We start from the raw sequence: 25,744 nt of genomic DNA, 5'->3' as shown, positions 1-25,744 counted from the left end.
GCCTAGAGTCTTCGGCATAGTTCAGTACTCACACATGGGTGCGGAGGCAAGGGATGGTGTGGTTCAGAACAGAACACCCCCCCCAACCCCTCCGAAAAGCCCCAACTCTACTCCCAAAACTAGCAAACTACAAAAATTATTATATGAACAGTAAAAACAGTAAAATGCTCTAAAGCTAACTATGTACAACTACATATTTTTAAAGTGCTTCACACTCTAGAGGACACTAATAGTTCTGACTCGGACCATGCGGCGGTGAGAAGGAAATGGAGACACAGTCTGTCTGCCCTGCCCTTTATCACCTCAGACGAAACCATGAGGCAAGCCAAGGGCACATGCGTGACCCAACAGCCTCTAATACTTTCAAAATCTCTGGGTCCGGAAGCATGGAGAAACCCTCAGTGGAATACAGTAGGGACCATTGCTTGAGGAAGAGTGTGCAAAACCTCACACACACGCCCAACAGAAACAGCACACGTCATGCCAAGAGCCAGAAGCAGTGTGCATCCAGCAGGGTTTAACACTGAGAGGGGTTTCAAACCTGCCTTTTTGCTACCTGAGTTTTCTGCCAGTTTTGTTTCTAGTAGCTAACCTCCAAAATAGGATCAGCTGAACTTAATTGAGCAAAGGGTAACTAATCACCACCTCTCTCACTGCCAACCTGGACTAGAGAGTTCCTCAGCACTCACTGACTGGTCTTTACACAGCCAGTACTAAACATGATTGCTTCTGAGCTACCTGTGAAATTAACTTGATGTTGACAGCAAGAAAACACCATTCTTATGAAAACCCTCAACTTCACACACATGATAAAGATATGGTAATAAAGTCAGAGGTGGTTCATACTACTGAGAAATGTTGTAATGAATGTTGTTTTGGCCAAACTTCTACTACTATCCACTGCAATGAGTTGCTTCAAAGCAATTCTCACTGTATGTTTTTTTTAGGGAGAGAATTGCCAGTGTTTTTAGTAAGAGCAATACTGTTTACCCCATGAAGGGTAACAGAGAGCTTACACAATATGAAACAACCCATGCACCAAAGCAGGAAGAATAGCTTAGCTGTCCAGCACATTGCCGATGATAATTGTGATGTAAAGATGAATACAATCTTGACAGCAGTTAGGTAAATAGGAGACTAATGGCAGATGTTTTTTATTTAAACTGTAAGATCGGCACCTCCAGTGTGTCAATTCTGAATCACTGCCATACAGCCAGTGAGACTCTGAACTGCAAACAAAGGTTTTTTAGGAATGAAATCAACTGAAATCTTAACTAGTCTCTGGTGGATAGTCAGATTTCTAAAATAATACTCATTGCATACCCATAACAAACATGATTTGCTTAAAAATAAAAGCTTGTGTTTAAATTTTAATTATAGTTGGCTTCCCTTCACATGAGAGCCCTCAACAGAGTGCTGGGAAAACCCAGCAAGATCTCTACTGACAATATACACCTCACTAACATGAATGCCAAATGGTGCCTTCAGACAGAGATCAGCAAGACACGCCATTGTGATAGGACCTAGGCTTGGCCATCCTCTGGATCAGCTGTCTCCCACACACAGTAATGAGAATGAGGATAAGGACTTTCAGCTGAGATTTTCAAGAAGTCTAGAGGATTTAGCCATTCACCTTCCATTAGTCTGGATGGAAGACCTGTGGCTAAATCCCTAGACTGGTTTGAACACCCCAGTTTATGTTTGTGTAGCACTTTTCCTCCACAAAGGATGTCCAACACTTTATCAACTAATGGCTGGATTTTCCTTGGTTACACTGCTGTAAATTACAAGATGAAGCCCAGTAAAGAATAGATCTTCCTGGATAACAAGGTGACTAATAACATTCAGCATGTAGCATTCTCCTTAACATGAGGGCAAACAGTTGATGAGCCATGATTAATATGGGGGTCTCTAGCCTCCCAGAACCAAAGAATACCACTACACTGCAAGCAAATAAACAAACAAACAAACCCCCATGACAGTGAGTCTTAGACCATGACAGCTGACTTGGGCTCATGCTGTGAGGCTAAAAATAGCAGTGTAGACCTTCGGGCTCAAGTTAAACCAAGGCTCTGAAACCTGACAGGGAGGATGGGTCTCAGAGCCCTGGCTCCAGCCCAAATGGTAACATCTACACTGATATTTTTAGCCTTGTAGCATCAGCCCTGTGAGCCTGAGTTAGTTGATCCAGGCTTTGAGACTTGCTGCCACAAGATTTTTTTTGTTTGCAGTGCAGATGTACCCACGCTTTGAAGTAAGTTTGCATGTGAGTGTAATTAACATTGGTGAAAGATGCTGGACTGGCAGCCCAGGAGACAGAAGTCCTTTCTTTATCCAGAGAAGAGGTACATCACTAGCAGTTGTGTGCATTCCCCATGTACTTCAGCCCTGATCTGAAGGAACCATATTTTGAGATAGAGGGTAACTCAGTTTCCATGGCTGATCCAAGCCTTGGACTCTCTGTGGAGACTCACAGCACGAAGGACACTTTGGGCTTGTCTACACTACAAAATTAGGTTGACTTAAGTTAGGTCAACCTACAGTCACTGCAGCAATTAAATCAGCTGTTGGTGTCCATATTGCCCTCCTTCTGCCAGTGGAGTGTGTCCTCACCAGGAGCATTTGCACTGACTGAAGTGGGGCATTGTGGGGCATCGACAACCACGCAGGGCTCACAGGTAAGGCCCCCCACCACAGGCTGACAGCAGGAGCCGGAGACGAAATGTGAAATAATAGCAGCCATAAAACTGACAGGAATGTCAATTTCACTGCTGGTACCCTCCCTGCTGTGAAACTGAGCTACAGCTTGACCTGTCAACCCCTGGGTGGGGCTTCAGCTGTGAGCCCGGTGCCTGGCTGACAGCCAACAGATGATATAAGTAAAGCAGTCTACATGGACACTGCATTGCCCTAACTACATTGACCTAACTGCTATGCCTCTTGTGGAGGTGAAGTTATTAAGTCAGTATAGTGGGCAACTTGCATCGGCGGGAACACCATTGTAGCGTAGACACTGACAGAGTTAGGTTGATGTAAGCTGCGTTACATCAAGCTAACTCTGTAGTGTAGACCAGGCCTAAGTCCTAACTGGAACAGTTTGAGAAAAAGGGTTTAAATTCACCTGTAATGACAGCATCAAGAACTCCATGAGACGGAAAGGAGGAAATTGTTTGCATCTCACTCCTTCAAGTGTCTTAAAGAACTGTGGAACCTACATGTGAAATATCTAAATGATGATGTGAAAGGGGAAAAACAAACAAACCGGCTGATATACAGAAGTTTCTAAGCCCATTTTACTTCCCAATAGTTTGAAACTTGTTTACAGAAACAGCAAAACACACTGACCTCTAATCTCCCTCTTTCAATTGTCCTTTACCCTCCACTCAAAACCCTATACAGGTCCACACAGTGAGAGGCCATTCATTTCTTCTCTCTAATTCTAGCTTGTACCTATTCTCTGCATGAACCCTTCTGCTGTCACTGGGAGTCCCACAAAGAGGATGAGGGCAGAATATAAGAATAGAGATCAGCAGTTCAGATGAGAGATCCTGGGGCCATTCAGAAAGGGATGAGAATCCTGCCTGGGAAGAGATTACCTGAGACTCCCAAACCACTTTCTATTGAACTGCATATTGTTTTTGTGTTCAGAATCAGGGCCAGTGTAGAAGGAAGCAATTGAAGGTATTCTGGGCATCATTTCAAAATTAAGGAGGGCACTGTTCCCTCTAAGCTGTGTGCATGTACACATGCACACAGATCCTAAACACTGTGCACACGGCGAAACACCACGTGCACAAAAATTTGCACAGAAGAAATTTTTTGTGCACACGGCCTGTCAAAAATTAGAGGGAACATTGAAGGATGGTCCAATCACACTCCCCTGATCTGCACTCAAAAGGGCCATGGCAGCAAGAGGAAGGCTGTCAGTCACCTCAATGGCAATGATATCTCCACCTCCCTCAGGGGTGTAGCTGGAGAAGAGGATGGACAGTGGGAGCAGGGGCCAGAGGGGCACATGTTCAGCTCCCACCAGCCCTGCTGACTCCTCTCAGAAAGCACTGTCCTCTCCCTATTGGGGCAAGTCTTTGAAAGGTGGCTTCTTTCGGAAGCAGCCGCCACCTGGAGAAGCCTTTACCGTGGCTCCATTGCCTACTAACCTCCACATTCCTGGCAGCTGCCCCTGAATATGCCCAGTCCCCATGCCAGACTGTGCAGTGTCTGCAGGAATGAGGGACAGAACTGTGAAGGGGAGGAGCTCCTCCCCCACACAAGGCTCTCAGGGGCATAATCTCCCCCAAAATGAACTGGAATTAATAGGTTAAAAATGAAGCAGAGTCTCCCAGGGTCTCTCACAGATGCTCTGGTATTTCCCGCACCTACTGGCCAATTTGACTGACACACAAGGCAGGGTTTGCTGTATGTTTGTTCTGAAACTGCATTTATGTCTTATTGGTTTCAGTGTCTCTGCCCAAATCCCTTGGCCTCTGATAACCCCCAGGTAATGTTGGTGTTTCCATTTAAAACAACAATTTTACACTGTTTCCTCATTCTGAAGTCTATTTCTCACATTGTCTGAAAGCATTATTCAGTCCAGTTTCTTTTAAAAACTGCTCATATTGTGATCAGACTGAGTAACATTTTCAAATACTTTCCAAATCATCAGAAATATAACTTAGTCTCCAGATGATGAAATTATGTGTATGTGTGTGATAATCCAGCTCAGCCAGGGAAGGATTCTTGTAATATGGACACAAATATGAATTTTCAGGCAGATAAGTGCAAAAAATAATTATGAAACATCTAATGAAAATGTCTCCTCTGCAATACGGTTGACTATATATTACCACATTTGTCTTACCAAACTGCATGGGAAAACAGAACCAGCAAAAATTTTGGAAGCTTGAAGCTAATTCACTCAGTTTATGGAAATTCTGCATCTGACAATGTTTTCAGTGTGCTTAAATGTAACAAAAACATTTGGGTTTATGGTTCATGTGCACTGTAAAGTGCATAATAAGGCATGATTTTGTATAGATTATCTGATGGAAAGTTTAACTAACCTTTTCTGGGGTACAGAGTGTATTCCTGTTCAGACGGCTACTACAGAGACCCTGTGTACCATGTATGTCTTCGCTTGGCATACAGCTTCCTCCCTTTGGGAATTAACTACTGTACATGTTCACGTTGTATCTGTTCAGTCTTTTGGGTGCGACTCAAAATGAGTCTCCTGATCACTGATAGTCATTAATGAGCCTGTGCATTTTATGCAAAATTGGGTTGTTTTCCCCAGAGAGCTGATCTAAGTCCAGTGTATTATTATTAAACATGCTAGTGCCCAAGGGCCCTGATTGGGAAGGGCTCCAGGGTGCTGGGTGCTATACATAGCACAGATAAGAGACAATCCCTGCTCCAGAGGACGTACAGCCTGAACAACACACACACTTGAAGGAGGGGAGGGGAGGGGAGGGGAGGGAATGGGATGTCAGATGCCATCAAATCCATGTGGTATGGCATTGGCCTAGTGTTGTGAATTATGGGTTTGTTGTTTGTTTTTCAGCTGGGAGCAGATGAGGGGTGAGGAGTGGCAAGAATGGTGGCAGCAGAGGTGGGAGGGGATTAGTAAAAGAATGGGAGTTCATAAAAACAAGAGGGTAGGAAAAGGGTCAGTCACAGATCACCTGCCTGGTTGTGGTGAGCACCTGGCGTGAACCTGAAGAAGGGTCTGGCTATTGTTGAATGGCCTTATGGCAGAGGTGAGATTGAAGAAGGGTCTGGCAGTAGCTGTATGGCTTAGAGCAGGCAGATTTTTCCATGCATAATGGTAGAAAGAGTGGAGATGCATAAGGAAGAAGCTGATTGGTGGGAAGTAAAGGCTTGGAGCACTGGGACAAGCGAAGGCAGCAGCTGATGATATTATAGGTCACTATAATTACCCATGCCAGCTAAAACCAGTTGTAAACGCAATATAAGAGCGTCCACAAAGGGGGCTGCACTGGTTTAAATTAAATGGGTTTTAAGAAATTATTTTACTTAAACTTGCGCAAATTGCTGTGTGCAGAGCAAGCCAACATCAGCTGGGTAGGGTGGGACTAAATTGTGAAGGGGCTTAAAGTTAAAGACACGAAGGCTGGGTTTGATGGGGGAGGTGAAGGCACAGCCCATGGAGTATTTCAATGCACTTTCTTAAATCCATTTTCAATTTCAACTGCATAAGTGATTCTTCACTTCCACTTCTAAAAGCTGTGCTATAGTGTTGCTAGTATGGACAAACTGGAGCAATGGTCTGAAGTAAATAGGATGGAATTCAATAAGGACAAATGCAAAGTACTCCACTTAGGAAGGAACAATCAATTGCACACATACCCAATGGAAAATGACTGCTTAGAAATTCCTTACTGCAGAAAGCGGTCTCGGGGTCATAGTGGATCACAAGCTAAATATGCATCAACAGTGCAACAATGTTGCAAAAAAAGCAAACATCATTCTGGGATGTATTAGCAGAAGTGTTGTAAGCGAGACACAAGAGCTAATTCTTCCGCTCTACTCCATGCTGATTAGGCCTCAGCTGGAGTATTGTGTCCAGTTCTGGGCACCACATTTCAGGAAAGATGTGGACGAATTGGAGAAAGTCCAGAGAAGAGCAACAAAAATGAATAAAGGTCTAGAAAACATGACGTATGAGGGATGACTGAAAAAAATGGGTTTGTTTAGTCTGGAGAAGAGAAGACTGAGGAGGGAGAAAAATGGTTCTCCTTAAGAGAGGATAAGACAAGAAGCAATGGGCTTAAATTTCCGCAAGGGTGGTTTAGGCTGGACATTAGGAAAGCTTCCTAACAGGATGGTTAAGCACTGGAGTAAATTGCCTAGGGAAGGTTTGGAATCTCCATCATTGGAGAGTTTTAAGAGCAGGTTAGATGAACGCCTAGATATCTAGATATTACTTAGTCCTGCTATGAGTGCAGGGGGCTGGTCTAGATGACCTCTCAAGGTCCCTTCCAGTCCTGCAATTCTATGATTGATTCTACGCAAAGGCTGAAGAGAAAACAATGGCTGTTCCATTCCTAACCCTCACATCTCAAGCAGCCCTTGCTATTCACACTGTAGGCCCTCGTACAGCTCTGCCAATGTCTTTCAATCCTGATCCACGGTACCATCAGCTTAGTTAAACCAAGACTGAGCACCCTTCCCCTGACCTCTCAGTTCTGCACAAAACCTCACATCATTAGCCATATCTGCTGGGACTGGAAAAAGAGGGGGTGGGTAAGGTTGAGGTGCACTGGCAAAGTGAGTTGGGAAGTGGACTAAGAGACAATAACAAGCATGCAATTCCCATAAAAAATTATTCCTGCCCAAAGCCTGTGTTGGGAATTATTCAGTTCTTCAGAAGATAGGGTTACAGTGAGATATCTGGTGACCCTACAGAGCTAGAAACATGACCTTTTCACCATCAGAAAGGGAAATTCCCAGCTTCCTAATGGAACACCACCTTTTCTTCCAATCATAGCAGGACTGAGATACTGGACTTTAAAATTATACCATTTAAAGCTATTTTTAGAGGCATTAATGGACTCTACAGAGTTAACTAGACCTGTGTGGGATATGGAAGGTTCATTTTGTGAGAGATTTCGATATTTCAAATCTGGCTGTATTCCGAATTGGAACAAACACTGAATTTCTGAATTCTCAATGAAGAAAAATTCTATTTTGGATCCATCACAGTATTTTGTTTCAACAAAATTAAATGTTTTGTTTTTATTTCAATTTTTATTAAAAAAAAGTTATTTCAAAATGAAAACCAAAATGCTTCGTTCTGAGAACACTGAAACAGGCAGTTTTTACACTGTCTGAACTTTTCTCTGGTTTTCTTTTAAAATAAAATTCCGGTGAAATCAATCTGAGTTCAGATGTGGTTAGATTTGAAGGAAGTTTCTCTGACCAGCTTTAAAGTTAACTACAGCAGAGGGGTACAGTCTGGAGACATGGGTTACAGGTGGAGGGATCTGGAAAAAAGGTTCCAATGAAGGGCATGATTCACCATTGTGCTCCTCTTGTTTTGTGCCAGGTTAATCCACGGGTTTCAGTGAAGTGACATTGGTATGAAACACAAGTATTGCAGGGTGAATCAAACTCCAAATGTTGACGCTATACCTTTGTAAAATAGTCTTTCTCTAACATGTGGCACATATAGGATGTCATAGTGTGGTGGGAGGATTTTATTGCACTTGTCTGAACTGCACCACTCGCGGAGCAGATTGTAGCAGATAAAACCTCTTATAATCACATATTCTATCCTAACAACTATGGAACACACTAAAACTGGATTTTTTTTCTGTTAAAAAGTGTTTATCAGACCGGAACAATGACCCACACAGAGACAGCATTTTGAGTTCTGTGACCAGGAGAAAGCATGGAACTGGAAGTGGTTAGTGGAGGAGGGTTCCGCTGAACTTGGTTCTCAGATACTGGATCAAAAACACATGTGTGCTTGTATTAGATAACTTCTTTGAAAAAGGTTCTGTGCCTACTGTGGCAGGCAAGCCCGGCACTACTGGGATGAAAATGGGACATTCCCCTCCACCCCTACAACTATCTTCCAGGGGCCCCAAATTATTGTCAGAAAGGCCAAAATATGTACAGTTATCCAGTGTTAAAGCAGCAGATTGGAGAGTCCTCAACCTTCATATAAATTATAAATCATAACAAAATACTGACATGGTAGCCAAACTATTTTTTTAAACTCTTAAAATCCAAGGTTTTCCACGGGTCTATCCTGGAATCTTGTTTATTAACTAGTGACATCCAGGGCCTCCAAATAGCCATTTGTTCCCCCAATGGGACCTTAGAACCCTGTTTTGGCAGCCATGTGATTCCTACATTAGGAGTATGTAAAGATATGATATCGCTTCTGCACCAGGAAAGCAGTTTGATTTATGAAACTTACATTACATTTTGGCTTCCATGACCAATCCAGCCATATCTTTTAAAAAGTATTTGTCCTAAATCAAGGTTTGGACTTACCACTGACGTTTATTGCTGGCAACACGATAGACATCTTGGGCCGTCTGGTCTTACTATGGGTGGTAGCAGGCAACAACAAGTGATCCTGGAAAATATGAAAAAATGTGTTACATTTGTATTGAAGCACTGAGTTGTAGAAATGCCTCTCCATTCTGTGCCACTTGCATTCCAGGTAAATCTATTTATGAAGGTTTGGTGATTTCATATTGCTAACAAAAGTCACAGCCATTGCCCATATTGTGTAACCAGAAAAAATCTCTATCGGGTACGGCAACATCAGAAAGCACCTTGATCCTCATGTGGAAGGGGATGGGAACTACTCTTAGGCCCCTGTTCAGTAGAGCCCTTAAATTTGTGATTCAGTTTATTTAACTTGTTGAGTCAGATTTAAGCATGTGGTTAAGTACTTTACTGAACTGGAGCCTTCACTGCCCATGCTGTTTGGTTCATGTCATCCTGTTAAATCTGTCATCTAATTGAAAAGGGAAGTCTTTCTTCCCTCTTTTTGATGAACTGTGCTGGGTTTACTGATTGGGAAAATGAAGACCGCGATGCCCAGAACCGGTAATGCTCAAGGAAGCACTATCAGCCCCTCGATTTCATGATAACAATATTCACTTAATTTTTGTTTTAAACAAATGTGAAATTGTTCGGTGTGAGTTTCAGGGTGGTCCTAGGGAGTTCTAAGCTAAGTCTTAGATGTATCTTACATCGGTGAAGTATTTTGCAAGATACCACAAAGAAAAAGAAAAACAGATTACTGTCCTTGCCAGTAAAAAAAAACAACTCAATAAAGAACTCTATTTAAAAATAACCATGGCTCTCAATCTACAACAGTCAATTCTGGCACTAAATACTAAAACCCCATAGTCAAGTATTGCTGAAGTAGTGACAAAACTCAGCAAAGGCCAACAACTCCACAGTAAAGGCTATTGTGAAATTCAGCACAGAATATGTCTCCTGGGAATGACTTCATTATAATCTCAGTGTTAGGTCTAAACTTCCTGGCAGTGTTTGTGTCATAATCTGAAGATTGTTTTTAAACACTAGTGCTTGAATCTCATGCCCTTGATTTTTATTTTTATTTTCATTTTCAAAAGGAATTGTTCCTGGAAAGTTATAAAACTGAATATTATTTACTGAATACCTGAGCTGCTTCTTGGAGGACATAAGTAATTGATTAGCAGATTTAACTCAGTGAATCCTAGTTATCTTTTTGCTAAAGAATTTCAAGGTTGATGAAACATTCACACTTTAATTTGGTTTTATTTTTGTCGGTATTATTGTAGCATCCTAGGAGCCTCAGGCACAGACCAGTTGTCAATAGTACCCTTTATTGATTTTGAATAATAAAATGAGAGGAGACCCCTATCTGATCGTTCTAGGACTGCTGGATAAATATTTAGAAATATTTAGCAGCCCCATTGCAAATAATCATACAATAATCATACAAATCAGCATAGAAGTAAAGCAAAATCCCATCTTTCCTTGTACATTGCCCACAACAGTATGTGCTTCCTCAGTTGTCCTCAGTGCTGATGAAAGATGCTGGATTGAAAGGTTACAGCAAACACCTCTTTCAGTACCCTGAGCAGATATACAACAGGCAGTGCCCGTGCCAGTTTATGTTACAACCACCCCTAATCAGCAACTGAAGCCAGTGCAGACATCTCACATGTGATCTGTAAAAATTCCACTAGCTCCATTACGTCACAGCTGAGTTCTAAATCTTGACTCTAATCTAGAAGTACAATGGATTGGAATCTAGCTAACTCAGAGAGGAGTTACCTTCCACGATTCTCCAGGAAAGCTACATTACACAGTGCTGATGCAGCTGGACAGACCCTGGCTCTATCTATCAGCCACAGAGAATACAAGTGGGACCCTGGCTAAGGAACTACTTGCCAGAAGAGAACAGATTATGTCCAAACCTGATGTTCAGATCAAGGTGTAAAACACACCTCTTCTATGAAGTCTCTACCAGATGCAAATCTCTTGCAAAAAAATTATATAGAATCCTGCTCTTCTGTCCAAGAAGAACAAAGAGGAAGAGAACAGAGTGCCCAGTGTCTGGTTGGGCACGAATACACCAAAAAACATGCTAGTGCTGTTTAGATCATTACAGTCCAAACAACATAGCAAAGAAAAAAAAAGAGACTCTCAATGTCATGACAGTGTGAGAAAAGTCATGTGACTTGCATGCTCACATTCAAACTGGATTTGGAGTTTTCATACAACTCCACAGCACTCCCATGGGGACTTTGAAGAAGAAAGGTGTGTGAAAGGCTATTATGTCCAAAGCCCAAAGTCTTGGCCAGTGCTAATTCTGCAGTTGCACCAATCAGTTGAAAGTTGGGGACAGCCCAAATTTTGCCCAAATTCAGGAGTGTTTTGCAACTTGCCAGGAGCCAGTGGATTTCACCCAATTTGTAAGCATCTTTATCTTTGACAAGGAGATGTGTTGGATTTGCCATGGTCTATCTTGATCCAAAGAGAGAGCCCTGTATTGAAGGTTAGGGTAGCAACAGATAGACCCTGTCGCCTATCTTTGGCCTTTGGTCTATACTGGCTACCTATGATGTTAGTCATCCGATTGGAAATCTGGAGTTGTTAAAAATCAAGAGGAAAACAGACTCCTCCCTTCTGAGGTATAATAGCAACCTATCAATTTTAATCTTCAAGCCACTTTGCCAGCATCAACTTTAATCAGTCCTCACAATGTTCCTGTGGGAGAGGTAAATATTATTTATTATCCCCATTGTGGAGATGGGGAACCTCAAGAGTGGGGTAAAGTTACTTGCCCCAGGCTACAGAAGGAGTCAGTGGCAGAGCTACAATTAAAATTTAGCTGCCCTGATTCTGAGTCCCATACTCCAGCCACTAGAGCAAACCCCCTCTCTATGCTCTAGATGTCTTACAGTAAAATTAGGTCTATATTTTATATTTGGGGATTGGTGGATATCCTTATCTGCTCTGGTGCCTTGAGGACCTCCAGTTTCCCTAGCTTTACATCCTGCCCCCCTTAGGGCTGCTAAACATTACGTGCCCAGATATTGCTGATATTTTCTGCAGTCTTGGACAAACTCACAAAGATGTCAACACAGTCTCAAGAGCATCCATGGAGAAGGATGGCACAGACAGCACTCTCTAAAGAGATGCTCCTCAACAGACAGTAAGACAATTTTCTCTGTTCAGCCTCTTACGTACAAGAAGCTGTTGGCTCTGTCTCCATAACCCTTGCTGCAGCCCTAGGCATCATTATTTGAAGTGTAAGACACAAACACCTACCCATGCAAAAAATCAATGTAAAGATAAGTGATTAGAAAGAAATGAGACATTAGGAAAAATTCGTAAAAGTATCTCTGTGTAGCATGTGATACATTGGGCAAAGACATTATTCTGCTAAACTCCTAAAGCATTTTTAATTTCACACCAGAAGGGAAAAAAGAAACAATTATTCACCTCTGATTTTAACACTGTAGATATGTATATCTAAAATCAAAATGTTATTTGTAGGCTTGGCAAAATTCATTTTTTTTTTTGTAATTTCAATGGATAGTATCAATTTTTATTTTAAAGCATTTTTCCCTGATTTTTTTCATTTTGAATTTTCACAGTTGCAGGAAATTAAGGGTGTGTGATAGACAATAATTATTTAATGACAGTAGATGTTGACAGTGGGGCTGCAGGAAAGATCCCTGCATGGCTGAGGGGCCTGAGACATCTGGGCACAAAGTTCTGGAGAGGTTGCAGTCCTGCCCCACCAGAACAGAGACCCCAGCCAATGCCACACTGGGAGGAGAACCCATGGGGGCAGGGAAGGCCTTCTCACTGCTGAGCAGCTCCAGCCCAGGGATGGCTCCAGCACTTGCAGCTGGTGAGAGAGTGAGCAGGGCTGTGACATAGGGGCTACCTGCAGAGGGCTCCCTGTGTGGCTAAGGGCCCAGGATAATGAATCTCTATGGGTGAAAGGTGCTGGGGAGGCTGCCTTGCTGACTGCCATCAATGTTTTTTTCTCCCAGCCAATTTCTGTGCCACGTGAAATTGATGTTTAGTGGACTAATGATTTAAATCAAATCCTTCCAAGCCTAGTTATTTGTGATACTAATACATGAGATAAAACTGAAAAGCAGTAAAAACAAATTCTAAAAGCCAGCATCTGCTTCGTTCCTGAAAGTGTCAGCCAGAAGCAGAATAAATGACATTAGCCTACAACAGATGGCTCTGGCTCAGGCCAAGATATACACTTGGATGAAATGACAATTTCAATAGACGATGCAAAGCTGACAGAGCTGGCACGACCATTGGAAAAATAACAGCCTGGAAAGACAAGATTTCCAAGTGAGACCCTGGCTCCAGCATTCTCCTTTTGTTAACAATCACCTCTCCAGCTTGGTGATAGAAAAGCCAGATGACCTAAATATTCAAAAATCCATCCATACAGACAATATCTTTCTTTAATAAGTTCGAAATACAGTAATTCAGGATTTTCTGGGGCTAAAAGATGTTAACTGTTACTTATTACTCTCCCTGTAATACTCATATTTATCAAGCCACTGACCTCACAAAACAGTCAGGGTCCTGCACAGTTAGAATATAATTAATTGCTGCCTGTAAATCAGCATACGACACACAACATCATGAAACATTTACAAGCTATTTTCCCTGTAAAATGGAATGTCTAATCAGATCCTGCTACTCTTTAAGCCACTCTAGTGTCTGCCACCTGCTTCCAGACACAGCCCTAGGGGACACTACAAGTGTTCAACAATGCGATTCCCGAGCATGGTGCAGGAAAGTGAATGTGGTCATTAAAGAATCTAAGGATGTAAGATCAAAGGTAAACTGCTCCAATTCTGGTAGTTATACTCTGTATCTCTAAATATCCCCTGTAGCTTCAAAAGGAAATGGAACTCTTTTTCACTGTGCTAGGATATTTCTGTGTTGCCAGCTCCTGCTGTTTTAGTCTAAGTTTTGTGATATTTGGGGTGTTTCTTAAAACTCCAGCTTCTGAAGTTATGTGAGAATATGCGATAATGTGTGAGAATCTCAGCTTTTGTTTTAAAAAAGTAAATTTCTAGCCCTCATAGCTACAGAGCAAAGCTTGAAAACGTGACCTGACTCTAGCCTCAGAGTCTGTCTACACAGTAATTAGACACCTGCGGCTGGCCTGTGTCAGACAACTTGTGCTTACAGGGCTCTGGCTGCGGTGCTGTTTCATTGCAGTGTAGACTTCTGGGCTCAGGCTCGAGCCCAAGCTCTGGGACCGTCCCTTCTTGCAGGGTCCCAGAGCCTGGGCTCCAGTCCAAGCCCAAATGTCTACACAGCAATGAAACAGACCTGCAGCCCAAGCTCTGGGAGCCTGAGTCAGCTGGCATGGGGCTGCGGGTGTTCTAGTTGCTGTTAGACATACTGTAAGCGTCCAAAAAACAGAAAGTAAATAAAAAGTTCCTAAAATATATTCTTTTTAAAATAATGATTTAGGGACCTGAATCATGGTGTTTGAATGCTTGGGGTTGTCATTACTGCTATTCTCTGGTTTTGCTATGCCCTGTTAAATAGCTATCATGTTTCACCCCTGCCATAGACGCATTTTAGTGGTGGATGAAATGCAATTTATTTATAGGCATTTCTATGATACTCATCATCAAAACCCTGGAATGCTGCAAAACACTGACTAGGTTATTGTCACTGCACCTGTAACACAGGGAAATATTATGATCCCTTTTGGGAAGACCAGCAAGAGAGAGTTTTGAAAAGTACCTAAGGGACTGTCTACACTTGAAAATGAATTGGATGAAGGTAGGGTGTGAATTTTCAGCACAATAACTCTTTTTGAATACCTCCCTATGTGGGCACTCTTATTTTGGAATAAGACTGCCTTGTTCCTGTTTAGATTAATCTACCTTCAAAAAATAGCTCTTCTGGAACAATTCCGAGTGTAGACAAGCCATCAGAGCCATACAGGCCTAAGGGACAGATTTTCAAAATTAGGTCATGCACCTTAAGAACAAGTTTCAGAGTAGCAGCCGTGCTAGTCTGTATCCGCAAAAAGAAAAGGAGTACTTGTGGCACCTTAGAGACTAACAAATTTATTTGAGCATAAGCTTTCATGAGCTACAGTTCAAATGCAACCGATGACGTGAGCTGTAGCTCACGAAAACTTATGCTCAAATAAATTTGTTAGTCTCTAAGGTGCCACAAGTACTCCTTTTCTTCTTAAGAACAAGCTCATCCTTCTTCTTTCCCCTATATACTCCTTACCTAACAAGACCATCCTCCCCTGTATTTTCCTTAACAGAATAGTTGTCATATTTATGTATGGACAGTATGTTTGAAAGTTCTTTTAACAACCTTCTGAATAATAAAGTTACAGAATGAAAAATAATTATAACAGATTTAATGTATCATTATAATTAATAAAATATTTTAATAAATATTGGTTTCACTGGCTTACATTTGTTTAAGTAAGTTTAGAGTGACAAGGTGGGTGAGGTAATATCTTTTATTGGATCAACTTCAAGCTCTTGAGCCACACAGAGCTCCTCCTCAGACCCAGAGATTCCAGTCTTGAATTAAAGACTCCAAAGAATGGGCAGTCTATAACATCCCTAGCAAAATTTTACGGCTGATGTGAGAAGGTGCTTCCAGAAAAGTGATATGAAAGAGATATAAATGAATATACAAAATGAACCAGGCTGGTTCTCTTGAAAAAAACTGTGGTTCTTTTCTCCTAATATGTTACTGTGAAAGTAGAATCACAAAAGGCAGGCTATTCAGAACATTGTGTGCTTATTGTATGGTCAAAACCATGGCATGTAGGCAGCCAGGTTATTTTTCCGATCCCACCCAAAGGGGTGGAAATCCACATGTACAGTAGATTGGAATTGGCATGGCTCCTCCCCAAAATTGGGGGATAAGAGCCAGAGCCACGCACAAAAAAAAAAAACTTTGAAGAACACTGGTATGGACGAGAGCTATTGGACAATTTTAGACAGCTATTAGAGTGGTGCAAAAATTCATTCATCTCCATAAGTGGCCAAGATGCCTCTTGAGGCTTCTCACATACAAAACAACAAACACACAAGGCAAAGGCCGCAAGATAACACAGGTAGTGGAGGGGAGGGCAGAATTGTTCAAAGCCACTCAAACTGTAGTTGCTTGTCCTTGCAGAGGAATGAGTTGTGCACAAATACTATTTCTGGTCACTAAAGACAGACTTCACTTCTACTGGAGGAAACAGAGAAGAACACATTACGCATACCCTTTCTGACAAGACGCATGAGCCTGTAGCAGGTCTAGACAGCAAGGCACTTTTCTAAAGTGAAGTGAGCTGTAGCTTACGAAAGCTCATGCTCAAATAAATTGGTTAGTCTCTAAGGTGCCACAAGTACTCCTTTTCTTTTTGCGAATACAGACTAACACGGCTGTTACTCTGAAACCAGTTACCATATGTGTTCCTATGCTGATTTACATCTATTGTGCCTAGCATGTACTTTATATGGCACGAAATATTCTCACCTAGGCCTGTGAGCCACACCTGGACAGCAATAGTATAGATAAATGGCTCAATCATATAACAGATCAATAGATTTTAAGACCAGAAGGGACCATTCTGACCATCTAGGGTCTGACCTCCTGTATAGCACAGGGCAGAGAGTCCCACCCAGTGATTCCTATATCAAGCCCATAATCTGTGTTTCTACTAGGGCACACCTTGAAACAAACACCCATTCGTGATTTAGAGACTTCAAGTGATGGAGAATCTATCATGTCATCTGGGAAGCCGTTTCAATAGATAATTATTCTCACTGTTAAAAATTTGCACATTATTCCCAATCTGAATTTGCCCAGCTACAGCTTCCAGCCATTGGATCTTGTTCTGCCTTTTCTGCTAGTTTAGAGCCCTCTGCTACCAGAAATCTTCCACCTGCGTACGTACTTGCAGACCATGATCAAGTCATAAGGACATAGGAATGGCCATACTGGGTCATAGAATGATAGGGTTAGAAGGGACCAGAAAGATCATCCAGTCTAACTCCGTCAAGCTACAGGATTTGTTGTGTCTAAACCATCTAAGACAGGTGGTTCTCCAGCCCCCTTTTGAAAACCTCTAGCAAAGGAGCTTCCACAACCTTCCTAGGCAGTCTGTTCCATTGTCCTACTCGTCTTACAATGGTCCATTTAGCTCAGTATCCTGTCTTCTGATAGTGGCTGGTGCCAGAGGCTTCAGAGGGAATGAACAGAACAGGGCAATACACCACGTGATCCATCCCCAGTTGTCCAGTGTCAGCTTCTAGCCAGTCACCTCTTACCGTTCGTTCCGTTCTCTTCGAAAAGCTAGGTTTAGCTCCTTAAGTCTCTTACTGTAATTAGGTTTTCCAGACCTAGAATTATTTTTTGGCCATTCTTTAAGAGCGCTCCATTTTTTCAACGTCCTTTTGAAGTGTGATACTACAACTGGACACAGTATTCAGTAATGTTCTCACCAATGCTGTAGACAGAGGTAATACCACCTCCCTACTACAACTCAATATTCCTTTGTTAAAACATCCTAAGAACTTGTCTCACTACTTCTCAAGCTTCACAAGTTGGCAACTCTTTATTTAAAGTAACAGGTTTTTGCGATCACCTTACATTTATTATAAGAAAAGTTAAAATAGTGTACCAATGCTAAGCCTGTAGCACTGATTTGCGTGTGCTTTGCGAAGTGATCAGAGAATATTTGACCTTGAATGGGATGGGTGTGCAGGGATTGGCACAGCCTGATTTTCTTTGCTTTAGACCAGAGGGTCTCACACTGTGGTCTGTGGACCACCAGTGGTCTGTGAGCTCCATGCAGGTGGTCTGCGGATAGTTCCCTCTAAGGTGCACACCTGGGCGCCCACCTAATTAGTGGAGCCGCGCAGGCGTGGCTCCACTAATTAGGTGCCTGGACACTGGAGAAGATGCACATGTAAGGCGAGGTGGTGACCTTGGGGGGAATAGCGGGGAGGTGGGAAGGGGCAGTGGGGTGAGAAGAGGGTATGGGAGGAATTTGGGACATGCAGGGCTGTGGCGGCCAGAGAAAGAGGCAACTTTCCCCAGCTCTAGGTCTGCAGCCCCCGAGCTGGGGCAAGGAGCTGGGGGGTCTCTCCCCCACCACAGCAGCCACAGAGCTGAGGCTGGGAAGGAGGGCCATCTAGTCTGGGCACAATCCTTTCTCCTGGAACAGCCCTTGTTCCAGCTCAGGTGGTAGCTAGGGCATTTCTCATGATAGCTGCGCCATTTGTTCTGTTCCACCCACTTATATATCTTTTGCATAAGGCGGGAATCCTTTGTCCCTCTGGGTTCCCACCCCTCCCTCTCAATGGAAAAGCACCAGGCTTAAGATGGATTCCAGTTCAGGTGACATGATCACATGTCACTGTAAGATCTCCTTCTTCATTACATAGGAGCTGGCCGACACCTACACAGGAAGGCTTGCAGGTAAACAAACCCATTCACAGTTCATTGATTCTGAAGCACCCTTAATGGCTTCCACTTAATGTGCTTACATCAGTAATACAAGTTTATATCTTATTCTCCTAACTTCAGACATAAAAATAACACATGCAAACAAATAGGATGAACACACACAGTAGATTATAACCTTTGTAATGATACCTTACAAGAGATCTTTTGCATAAAGCATATTCCAGTTACATCATATTTACATTCATAGGCATATTTCCATAAAACATTATGGAGTGCAACGTCACAAGGGAGTCTTGTCAGCCCCTGCTGTGGATCAGCTCCCTGAAACTGCCAGCCTATGGCAACACAAGCACTGCCTGCCAGGCCTCGCTCTCTCTGTACAGATTAGTAACAGGCACATACACCAACCTCCAAGTCCTCCGAGTGTTCTTCTTGAGTACTCAGTCTCTGTTCTATTGAACACTCACAGTACTCTTAGATTTGCCACTCCCGAAGGAATAGTACACACCAGCTTGCAAGACTAATACAGGACCACCATTTTACCTAACACACATCACTTCGATATACAGCAAAAATAAGAATAAGTTTATCAAAGAACAGAGATTCAAGTGATGGAAAGTAAGTATATTGGAAACAAATGGTTACATATAAAACAAATTCACAGAATCACAGAAATTTAGGACTGGAAGGGACCTCAATAGGTCATCTAGTCCAGTTCCCTGCACTGAGGCAGGACTAAGTATTATCTAGACTATCCCTAACAGGTTTTTGTCTAGCCTGTTCTCAAAACCTCCAATGAGGGACATTCCACAACCTCCCTAAGTAATTTGTTCCAGTGCTTAACTACCCTGACAGTTAGGAAGTTTTTCCTAATGTCCAACCTAAATCTCCATTTCTGCAATTTAAGCCCATTTTGTCTTTGCCTGTCCTCCATTGATAAGGAGGACAATTTATCACCCTCCTCTTTATAACAACCTTTGACATACTTGAAGATTGTTATCATGTCCCGCTTAAGTCTTCTCTTCTCCAGACTAAAAAACCCCAATTTTTGAATCTTTCCTCATAGTTCACATTTTCTAGACTTTTATTTTTGTTGCTCTCCTCTGGCCTTTCTCCAATTTGTCCACATCTTTCTCCAAGTGTGGTGCCCAGAACGGTACGCAGTACTCCAGTTGAGGCCTTACAAATGCTGCTTAAGTGGAAGAATTACTTCTCGTGTCTTGCTTACAAAAGTATTGCTAATACATCACAGAATGATGTTTGCTTTTTTTGTAACAGTGTTACACTGTTGACTCACATTTAGTTTGTGATCCACTATGACCCTCAGATCCCTTTCCACAATACTGCTTCCTAGGCAGTCATTTCCTGTTTTGTATGTGTGCAACTGATTGTTCCTTCCTAAGTGGAGTATTTTGCATTTGTCCTTATAGAATTTCATTCTATTTAATTCAGACCATTTCTCTAGTTTGCCAAGATCATTTTGAATTCTAATCCTTTCCTCCAAAGTGCTTGCAACCTCTCCCAGCTTGATATTCTCCACTCTCTTTATAAGTGCACTGTCTATCCATTGACTGTTACCTTATTATCTTCCAGGCGCTTACAAATTGATTGTTTGATTATTTGATCCATTATCTTTCTGGGGATCAAAGTCAAGCTGAGTGTCTATGATTTCCTGGGTTGTCCTTATTACTAGGGCTGTCAATTAATCACAGTTTACTCACGTGATTAACTCAAAAAATTAATCACAATTAGAAAAAAATTAATCACATTTTTAATCACACTGTTAAACAATATAATACCAACTGAAATGTATTAAATATTTTGGATGTTTTTCTACATTTTCAAATATATTGATTTCAATTACAACATAAAATACAAAGTGTACAGTGCTTACTTTATATTATTATTTTGATTAAAATATTTGCACTGTAAAATAATAAAAGAAATAGTATTTTTCAATTCACCTCACACAAGTACTGTAGTGCAACCTCTACCGTGAAAGTGCAACTTACAAATGTAGATTTTTTTTGTTAAATAAATGCACTCAAAAACAAAATAACGTAAAACTTTAGAGCCTACTAGTCCACTCAGTCCTACTTCTTGTTCAGCCGATCGCTAAGACAAACAAGTTTGTTTACATGTACAGGAGATAATGCTGCCCGCTTCTTATTTACCATGTCACCTGAAAGTGAGAACAGACGTTCACATGGTACTTTTGTAGCTGTCATTGCAAGGTAGTGCCAGATATGCTAAACATTCATATGCCCCTTCATGCTTCGGCCACCATTCCAGAGGACATGCTTCCATGCGCATTAAAAAAATAATACATTCATAAATTTGTGACTGAAGTCCATGGGCGAGAACTGTATGTCTCCTGCTCTGTTATACCCGCTTTCTGCCATTTATTTCATGTTATATCAGTCTCGGATGAAGACCCAGCACATGTTCGTTTTAAGAACACTTTCACTGGAGATTTGACAAAATGCAAAGAAGGTACCAATGTGAGATTTCTAAAGATAGCTACAGCACTTGACCCAAGGTTTAAGAATTGGAAGTGCCTTCCAAAATCTTAGAGGGACGAGCTGTGGCGTATGCTTTCAGAAGTCTTATAAGAGCAACACTCTGATGCGGAAATTACAGAACCCAAACCACCAAAAAAAAAAAATCAACCTTCTGTTGGTGGCATCTGACTCAGATGATGAAAATGAACATGTGTCGGTCTGCACTGCTTTGGATCGTTATTGAGCATGTCTTCTGGAATGGTGGTTGAAGTATGAAGGGACATACGAATTTTTAGCACATCTGGCATGTAAATATCTTGTAATGCCAACTACACCAATACCATGCGAATGCCTGTTCTCACTTTTAGGTAACACTGTAAACAAGAAGCAGGCAGCATTATCTCCTGCAAATTGTAACCAACCTTGTTTGTCTGAGTGATTGGCTGACCAAAAAGTAGAATTGAGTGGATTTGTAGGAATTAAAGTTTTACATTGTTTTATTTTTGAATGCAGTTTTCTTTTGTACATAATTCTACATTTCTAAGTTCAACTTTCATGATAAAGAGATTGCACTAAAGTATTTGTATGAGGTTAATTGAAAATTTTTTTTTGTTTGTTTTTTACAGGGCAAATATTTGTAATAAAAATAAATATAAAGTGAGTACTGTACACTTTGTGTTCTGTGTTGTAATTGAAATTAATATATTTGAAAATGTAGTAAACATCCCAAAATATTTAAAATAAATGGTATTCTGTTGTTGTTTAACAGCGCGATTAATCACACGATTAATTTTTTTAATCACACGATTAATCACACGATTAATTTTTTTAATCACACGATTAATCGCGATTAATTTTTTTAATCGCTTGACAGCCCTATTAGGAATGGGAATGGTTTCAGAGTACATAACAAAATAGATTAAATGGGCAAAAGGTGCAAGTACAGAGAATTGGTTTCAATTAACTAGAATCAGTTGAAATTAGGGCTGTCAATTAATCGCAGTTGACTAACGTGATTAAGAGCTTGGCTACACTTAGGAGTTACAGCGCAATAAAGGAGCCCTGAGCGCACTAGCTCACTACCCGTCCACACTGACATGGCACGTAGAGTACTCTGACTCCGCGGCTACAGTGCTGCTGGGACTCCACCTCGGCGAGTGGAATAATGTTTGCTGCACCCTCGCTGGAGTGCCGTGGCACCAGTGTGAACGAGGTGTTGCTTTACTGCGCTCTGATCAGCCTCCGGAAACGTCCCATAATCCCCTTAAGTCAAGTGGCCACTCTTGTCATGGTTTGGAATCGGCAGTAGGAATGCGGAAATGCCCTTTGAAAGCTCCGTTTCTGACAGCCGGCTGTTTATCTGCTCCGAGACAAAGAAAGCCATTAGTGTGGAATGTTGTGTGTGAGAGAGAGAGGCGCGGGGGGGGGGGCGAGGAGGGTCTGCTGCTGTCTGAACTTACAAGACAGCATGCTGACATGCTCTCAGCCCCCCCAAAAACCCACTCTCTCCCCCTCACATACACACAACACAGTCCCTGTCACACTCCCCCCATTTGAAAAGCACGTTGCAGCCACTTGCATGCTGGGATAGCTGCCCATAATGCACCGCTCCCAATGCTGCTGCAAGTGCTGCAAATGTGGCCACATCAGTGCGTTTGAAACTGTCAGTGTGGACAGACTGCAGCGCTTTCCCTACTGCGCTCTACAAAGGCTGGTTTAACTCAAAGCGCTCTACATCCGCAAGTGTAGCCATGCCCTAACTCAATAAAATTTATTGCGATTTTCAAGGCTGAATCCCCACTCTGTCACTTTGAGTACAGAAGGTGGGGACCTGCAAGGATTTTAAAAACTAATACTTGCCACTGCAGGCTTGTTTCTGACTCCCGAAGTTACAGCTTTTTTCTGACCTTGGCTTGGCAAACGCTGCCACCACCCATGCAAAAATCCCCCTTGAACCCAGGAAGGAGCACTTGGGAATTCCTCCCTGTTGCGTACCCTCAAGCCCTTTCACACGCACCCCTCCAGGGAAGAGCTGAGAAAGAAAACAAAGGAAATTAGATGCGGCTACCAGCTATTCAAACAACATGCACAAACCTCATAGGGGGGAGGGATTGCTCGGTGGTTTAAGCATTGGACTGCTAAACCCAGGGCTGTGAGTTCAATCCTTGAGGGGGCCATTTAGGGATCTGGGGCAATAATTGGGGACTAGTCCTGCTTTGAGCAGGGGGTTGGACTAGATGACCTCCTGAGGTCCCTTCCAACCCTGATATTCTATGACACCAAAAATCCAATCCTGTTCTTAAAAAAGGTAAATTTTATTAAAAACAAAAAGGAAGAAAATACATCTGGAACTTAGGCTTTTGCTAGATTTTAAAAGAGCAATTCCAAAAATTAAGCATCCAAAATAGCTTTTTTGGGGGGTTAGCTTAAAGGTTACAAGCAAACAAAAGCATCTGGGGTTAGCACAGAGAAGATCCAGAAGCCAAAATAAAGAAATAAACCTAATTGCGTCTATTTAAATATGCCCTATCCAATGATTTCTTCTAGGTATGGAAGATGAATTTTTATACCTGGTTCAAGCCTTACACAGTTTTCCTGCTTATAGCATTGCTGCTCCGTGTCTCCTTCTCCAGAGAAGGACAGACAAAGGGAAAGTTTCTTTCCCAATTTTAAAAAGTTCTACCTTCCCATTGACTCTTTTGGTCAGGTGCCCACTTTTTTCCCCCTTTATCCGGGGGACTTTTTAACCATTTACAGGTAAAGCAAGTAGAGAACAGCTACCAAGAGGGATTTTACAGCTAACTGGCTGGCTGAATGTCCATCAAAGGGAGCTACCCCCACCCCTTCATTTATCACAGCAATTAAAAAAATGAATTGTGATTAATTGCAGTTTCAATTGCACTGTTAAACAACAGATGACCAATTGAAAGCTTAAGAATATTTTGGATGTTTTTCTACATTTTCATATATATTGTATTCTGTGTTGTAATTGAAATCAAAGTGTATATTATTTTTGATAACAAATATTTGCATTGTAAAAATGATAAACAAAAGAAATAGTATTTTTCAATTCACCTCATATAAGTATCATAATGCAATCACTTTGTTGTGAAAGTGCAACTTACAAATGTAGATTTTTTTTGTTATATAATATTGTTTGTTTGAGCGATTGGCTGAACAGGAAGTAGGACTGAGTGGACTTGTAGGCTCTGAAGTTTTACACTGTTTTATTTTTGAATTAAGTTATTTTTTGTATATAATTCTACAGTTGTAAGTTCAACTTTCATGATAAAGAGACTGTTCTATAGTACTTGTATTAGGTGAATTGAAAAATACTATTTCTTATGTTTTTTACAGTGCAAATATTTGTAATAAAAATAAATATAAAGTGAGCACTGTACACGTTGTATTATATATACATTTTCAAATATATTGAAATCAAGATATTTGAAAATGTAGAAAACATCCAAAAATATTTAAATAAATGGTATTCTATTATTAACAGCGCAATTAATCACGATTAATTTTTTAATCGCTTGACATCCCTACTTATTACTCTTTTCATAGAAAGATACTATATTTGCCATTTTCTAGTACTCTGTTATCTCTCTCATCCTCCAAGAGTTCTCAGATAATCACTAATGGCTCAGAGATCTCTTCTGCCAGTTCCTTAAGTATTCTAGGATGTATTTAATTATGGCCTGCCAACTTGAAGACTTCTAATTTCTCTAAGTGAGGGTTTATCTACACTTAAAATGCTGCAGCCGTGCTTCTGTAGGGCTTCACTGAAAATGAACAAACACCAATGGAAGTGCTTCTCCTGGTGAAATAGGAAGAAGAGGCAGCTAGGTCAATCAGAGAATTCTCCCATTGATCAAGTGCTGTCTACACTGGGGGCTAGGTCAGTTCCACTGCGTTGCTGTGGGGTGTGGATTTTAATTAGTTGTAACAACCTAATTTCCTAGTGTTGACCAACTGTATTTCTTAACTTGTTCTTTACCTATTTTAGTGTCAGGGTTCCCTCCACACTCTGAACTCTGGGGTACAGATGTGGGGACGCACATGAAAGACCCCCTAAGCTTATATTCCATCAGCTTAGGTTAAAAACTTCCCCAAAGCACAAATTCCTTTCCTTGTCCTTGGATGGTATCGCTGTCACCACCAAGTGATTTAAACAAACATTCAGGGATTGGCCACTTGGAGCTCTATCCCCCCCAAATATTCCCCCAAACCCCTTCACTCCCTTTCCTGGGGAGGCTTGAGAATAATATACCAGCCAATAGGTTAACAAGGTGAGCACAGACCAGATCCTTGGGTTTTTAGGACACTAAAAACCAATCAGGATAAAAAAAGAAGAACTTTAGTATAAAAAAAAAAACGAAGAAGCACACCTGCAAGAAGAAGCACACCTGCAAAATCAGGATGGAAGATAACTTTACAGGGTAAATAAAAATATTTAAAACCCAAAGGATTCCCTCTGACCTTGCTTCCTAGTTACAAAACAGGAAGAGTAATGTAATGTGATAACTGCAATGAAAAACTTGGAAGCCACTGGACCTTTTCCACTAGCATTTTTTCTGTTCCAGTCACTTGCTGAGCTGCCCCAAATCTCCACTTAGCATCAGGGCCCTTCTTTTGGGTTTTCTTCTTTTTTTGTTTTCTTCTCTTCTTTGGTGCTAATCTCATTCCTGACCTTTCCTTCTCTTTCTCTCTTTTCAGGCTGGGTTTCTGACCACATGAAGCATGGGTCTGTGGAAAGAAAGCTCTAT

At 41.5% G+C, this 25,744-nt stretch overlaps 1 protein-coding gene across 6 annotated transcripts in view; it reads right to left on the bottom strand.

Annotated features, from left to right (window-relative positions):
* The window catches only part of ATF6 (activating transcription factor 6), a 408,706-nt gene that overhangs the window by 119,758 nt on the left and 263,204 nt on the right, over nt 1-25,744 (bottom strand). For all 6 annotated transcript variants that reach the window (XM_073356217.1, XM_073356211.1, XM_073356213.1 and 3 more), the window contains one exon: nt 9,019-9,103. In XM_073356217.1, the coding sequence (XP_073212318.1) occupies nt 9,019-9,103 (85 nt within the window). The remainder of the gene's footprint in view (nt 1-9,018; nt 9,104-25,744) is intronic.

This window comes from Lepidochelys kempii, chromosome 8, assembly GCF_965140265.1.
Source record: "Lepidochelys kempii isolate rLepKem1 chromosome 8, rLepKem1.hap2, whole genome shotgun sequence".
Lineage (NCBI taxonomy): Eukaryota > Metazoa > Chordata > Testudines > Cheloniidae > Lepidochelys > Lepidochelys kempii.
The sequence above is the reverse complement of the archived record's forward strand: the minus strand, read 5'-3'. Positions and strand labels throughout refer to the sequence as shown.